This window comes from Plasmopara halstedii (genome assembly GCF_900000015.1).
Source record: "Plasmopara halstedii genome assembly, contig: Scaffold_430, whole genome shotgun sequence".
NCBI lineage: Eukaryota > Oomycota > Peronosporomycetes > Peronosporales > Peronosporaceae > Plasmopara > Plasmopara halstedii.
In genome coordinates, this window is record NW_020187350.1 from 602,046 (window position 1) to 607,200 (window position 5,155).

General features: G+C 42.8%; 2 protein-coding genes across 2 annotated transcripts; both read left to right on the plus strand.

Annotated features, from left to right (window-relative positions):
* Positions 1-552: 552 nt before the first annotated feature.
* PHALS_09694 (uncharacterized protein) lies at positions 553-806 on the plus strand (the record flags this gene model as incomplete). The annotated part of the gene is made up of 2 exons (XM_024724996.1): positions 553-582; positions 663-806. The coding sequence occupies 2 exons, from the start codon at positions 553-555 to the stop codon at positions 804-806; spliced, it is 174 nt and encodes a 57-aa protein (XP_024575817.1).
* Positions 807-3,279: 2,473 nt separating this feature from the next.
* Positions 3,280-3,588, plus strand: PHALS_09695 (uncharacterized protein; the record flags this gene model as incomplete). The annotated part of the gene is made up of 1 exon (XM_024724997.1): positions 3,280-3,588. One exon carries the CDS (start codon positions 3,280-3,282, stop codon positions 3,586-3,588), a length of 309 nt encoding a protein of 102 aa, XP_024575818.1.
* Between the last annotated feature and the right edge of the window lie 1,567 nt (positions 3,589-5,155).

Here is a 5,155-nt window from a genome sequence, read left to right on the forward strand (position 1 = left end):
ATGCGACAATCTTACAATCGGAGCACGCGAAAGCCTATCCTTCACCTGCTTAAGCCAACCTGGCATCCTATCTCAAAATATACTAACTGAAAAAATACTATAAATTCACGTACTCTTCTTCAGTGACTTACTTCTTAATTACTATGATATTGGTATGCATCATGCTCAGTTGTCGTCCTAGGTACAAAATCGAATCTGTGGTATTTTTTGGCGCCCGATGATAGGATCAGTCCCATCATTAGACGTTACTGATTTTCGACCTCCAAACCTATACTGCACCCTCTCTGTCTATTCGCCATAATGTGAAGAGATCTAAATCGTCAGCCCACCCACCCCGCTCACCTGGCCATCAGGATAAGGCGCACAGTGGTAAAGCAACGGGGTCGTCGTACTTAGCTTTGTTGTGCTGTAGCATTCAAATATTTTGAGATATAAAAACTAGAGGCTTCCAATCACGACATATGAGAATTCATCGATTCTCGTACCGGTTTGTCAGAACGTGTAGTCCATGTACTTGCTATCGTTTCCTAAGCAAGATGATATGTTGCGACCATGCGAAAAATTGGTTTGAACGGTGTTAAGGTATACGTTGACACAAATTCAGAAGATCTTGAACAGAATGGAACATTCACTCCTCCGGTGTCCCTTCTTCATTCGATCAGGACTTACGCCATTCGAGCTCTCCGGAAGAACTAAGGTACGAACTCCCTGGGGGAGACGTCGCGGAGCAGGGCAGCCGAATGGTTAAGAAGCGAGCTCACATGTACCTCACGGAGGGAAGACTTGATGAGAACCAGCCTAGTTGAATATGGGCCCCACAATCCAGCCTTGTTAGTTGAAATTTAAAGCTTCGAGCTCTGTGAAGCCGAAAAAAGTCCTTCATTACGTACGATGCGGGAATTTCAAATAGTAGACATGTCGCAGGGGCATTAAAGGTTTAATATACAAATCCGTCCGTTTCGGAAAGGGGACAGTACTTCATGCGGATTAAATTTATATAGCTCTCATGTGAAATTTAAGAGTTTGACTCTAGAGAACAGTATTCCATCCTTGACCTGTGTATCAGATGCAATCATATTTACATTTCGTTTGGATTGTGCGTCATGAATTACGGATTGACTGAAACCAAACACTATGATGCCGCACACTTCTCTTCTAGCGGAACTTCAGTAGCACCTGATCACACCTTGGCAAGAAGTAAAAACAGAAGTGCTTTTGACCATGCAAAGTTTCCAACGTATAAACTGTGCTTGTTAAAGCTCAAAGAAACGATGTTTTCAAAAGCTTTGAAAATTTTGGTAGCCAGAGTCAAACTGTGATAACAAGATGAAAAGGCAGTGATCAAATATCGCGGCCTCTCCAATGATTCTTTGCTGAGACAGGAATGAGCGTGGTTCTTTTTGGGATGTTATTCTTTGAGGTACGCTGCGCCAGAGCTAGTAACGACAAGCAGTGAAAACTAGTTTCGCGCCATCCCGTACAAGGGCCGGTGAAGTTAGTCAATCACAAATTGCGAGTGGACGGGGCCTCTCCTTAAGAATGTTCGATCGTTATCACGATGTAAAAGCTCAGCCAGAAGGAGTACTGCTTTGTGGCTTGCCCACTCTGGAGCCGAAGAGCTTCTTTGTGGCCAAAAAAAGGATACAAGGGTCTCCTCACAGGCTCGTGACAAAGCTCTCCTCGAGCGAAAATAATTTAATTTCAGGTAATGTTTGCAAAGCGACGCAAAGAAATGAAGTCTCCTCAACGATGGAATGCTTTTGGAGGAGAGACTAAGCTCTTTATTCGTTACAAATGAGTCCGATATATAGAATGCTCGCAGCGAGCTAAGTATCAACATCGGAACGGCTACGCTCAGTAATAATCCAGACAATTGTTTTGTAATTTAGTGATGTGTTCACACCAATAAACACTTTTATGTCTCTCGACAGGAAGTCCGTTGTGAAATTGATCTGGTTGTTCGAATTGGAAGTGTGGACCACGTTGGTACTGCTAAACAAACACAACTTGACCGCGTAGGTGGCTTTCCATGCGAATCAGGCTTGATGAGTGAGAGTCATCCTTCGCGCCAATGATCTGTTTAGCAAAGCTTGCATGCATGCTATGAGCTGAAAACGATGATTTTTTGGCGTATTGGACTAGGTACAGATCAGCATAGTATAAAAGATGCACTCTAATTCAGTATTCGTGAGAAACATTTCTTTTCTTTCGCTGCAAAATATCTGAGCGGGGTGTTCTGGAGTAATCAATATGCCAAAAGGGTTGTGTTACATACCAGCCTAGCCTAGACATCGGATGGCTCAGCCGTCTGGCCCATAATTTGCCTATGCACAGGTCTTAAAAAGTATTCCTCTTTTGACATAGATGTGGAGAATAACAATCACCATTTTTAAGCGGTACTGAAAAGCAAGGGCTTGAAGAGCTGACTATCAACATATCTTGAAGGCCGACGAAATCCACTTCATTGAAAAGCATGGCTTACGGGCACACCTCACCAGCTTGAATTATGTTGAGGACTGGCCGTGTTCTGTTCCAAAGGAAGCTTCGGAACTAAACAACTACTTACAGAAGTATAGTACCATTTATACTCTACGAGTGTCAGGGGATATAAATATCATTGGTTTGGGTTTGGCCAGCTTGAGGCGACATAGAAAATCTATGCGGTATGAAAAGCAGCTACTAACGAAGGCCATGAGCCATTTTGATAAAATAATGCGCCGTTTCGAGCTGAAAAGTTGTCGCTTATGACAAGATAATTTCTTACCAAGTATACCTTTGAGGTAAGGCCGAAGCCGAACTGGTTTGATGTGGTTGAAGTTGCGATTTCACGTCATCCAGATGATAATTGTCATATGTCACCATATGGGCGTCCAAAATCGGCAAGGCGAGTAGGTTCAACATGCATTTCGTTGCCTAAAGCTCTGATAAGCAAAAGATTGAAGTTTAGAGACTGCTTTATTGAAGCGTTATTCTGCTCGATTCCACCGATTTATCTTATGCCAAGGATTGCTTTCTTACAGTATTGACCCAAATTACACTTAATGTGCAGTAGTACGTGATGGGGGCCCTACTCAATCCGGAACGACCCCTTTGGGAATCACCATAAATTAAAAGTGACTTGTGTCTCACCGAAAGCTTACTACTGGTGATGCAACATCTTGAAAAAAGTAAGCGCTTTTTTTAACACCTGCAAAATGTTTCAGCGTCTAATCTATCACCGCATACTTCCCACTATAGGTCAGTCTACCGCTTTGAGCAGAGAGTTGGCAGTCCGTTATCATGGCCACTTATGTCCTTTCGGAAGAGGCAATGGTCGTTACCAGCACAGTCATCTTTGTGAGCCATATGAGCAAAATTGCTCATCACTCTGTCATCTGCCACATTTCCATAGGTGATGATGGACCCAACCATATCGACGGCAAACTTAATCGCCAGCATTGCTTGTTATTGCTCATTGTTTGGATCGTAATAGTTAGAGAAACGGCAAACTTGATACTATGTACGCAGAAATTAATTTCTCTTGTCTACCACTGGCCATCCCCACAAAAATGTCTGGATGGAGCGCGATTATTGCGATGGAGAAGATAATGTCTTAAGCTGTTGCGCGGTCGATAATTACCGTATGATGCCGCAACTTGTTCAATGTATTTTTAATTCCCTTCCAACACCACAAAGAGCTCTAATCTTGGTTGGTTACTGCTGTCAATATGATTCGACCCGATGATATTACTTCTGCTACACCACGTAGCATTTATAGATTATCTATCAATGAGGCTCAGCGTCATGTGCCGATTACGGTGCGCTGACAGATGGCAAGAATGTGGAGACACAAGAGCCAGTCGCGGTAGGGCCATCTTTCAGTAGAACAGTGAAAATCAAGTTAGGCCACCCGTTTAAATACATACCAGATAGTGGGCCGGCGATCTATCTAGAGCCAAGCTATTATCTACTTCATTTGAAGAGACAATCTTAAACCAATACTGTGGAAGTCTTGGGTGTCACCTGACGTAATCATGCTTACTTCATAACCGGTCAACTGTAAGTATGTATGCCATTTCTTCTTATCAACCTGAGAAAATATATGGGTCGCCTAGTGCAACGCCCTTCTTGTTGGTGAGTGTGGCACGCAACTCTGACAGTTGCCAGATAGCTGTACCGACTGGATCTTGGATATAAAAAGTGCAGTTTGTAGCACATCTTCTTCAAGTGATAAGCTTCCAAGTAGACGTCCACATCGAGTTTAGTACTGAGAGTATTCACTCTTACCTCGACCTCTCCGCGTATGTATTCTGAGAGTATTCTACGCTAAGATTAAGAGGCTATTGCTGACCATCTGCTTGCAAATGTCAGCAGTTGAAATGCTCTTTTTGGGGCTAAGAACATTTTTAGCAGTATTCGCCAGAACTTCGATGAAAAGGCGGAAGTTTTTTCAACACAATGAAAGCCGGCAATATTTGAAGAGAAAAATGTGTCAAGCAACAGCTTAGCTAAATTCTCACTGGCTAGGCATAACTGACAACAATAACATGAGAAATCTTGCTCAGGTTGTCCACAAAGACCATATTACCGGTACACCGGACCTATCCTTTGAGAAACTTATGTTCATTTTAATGTACTGCCAAAAAATGGGAGTCTGTACCCGCCGATTCATTTTGAATCACCGGTATGTTGCGTTCAACGAGCAGTACGTCTTTTTTAAGTGGCCGCCTGAAAGTGTGTCATGTATGAGCAGTTTTTGTGCCTTAGTTCCTTGTCGGAAGGCATCAAATTCAATAATTGTCATCTGAGGCGGTGCTTTAATACAGCAAGCTTTGGGATACGGCATAGCGGTGTAGACATGCAAGCGCGCCCTTTGATAGAGCGACATCTGCATTTTTTGCTCCTTGCTTTCTAAAAGATTCAACAGCACAGCACATATTGCATTAAACCCGGAACGCCGTACATATCGCCTCATCAATTGGCGATGTAATCATGGAAAAACGCAAAATTCATAGTCAGGTCGACTCGATAGTGCATACGACAACATTCACCATAACTCGCCTCAAAGGTATCCTCGGTCAAGAGTTTGGAATGTCTTACCTCTATCTAGACAGCGTGACGACGTCACTATGAAACGACGTAAAATGTATATATATATATATATATATATATATTA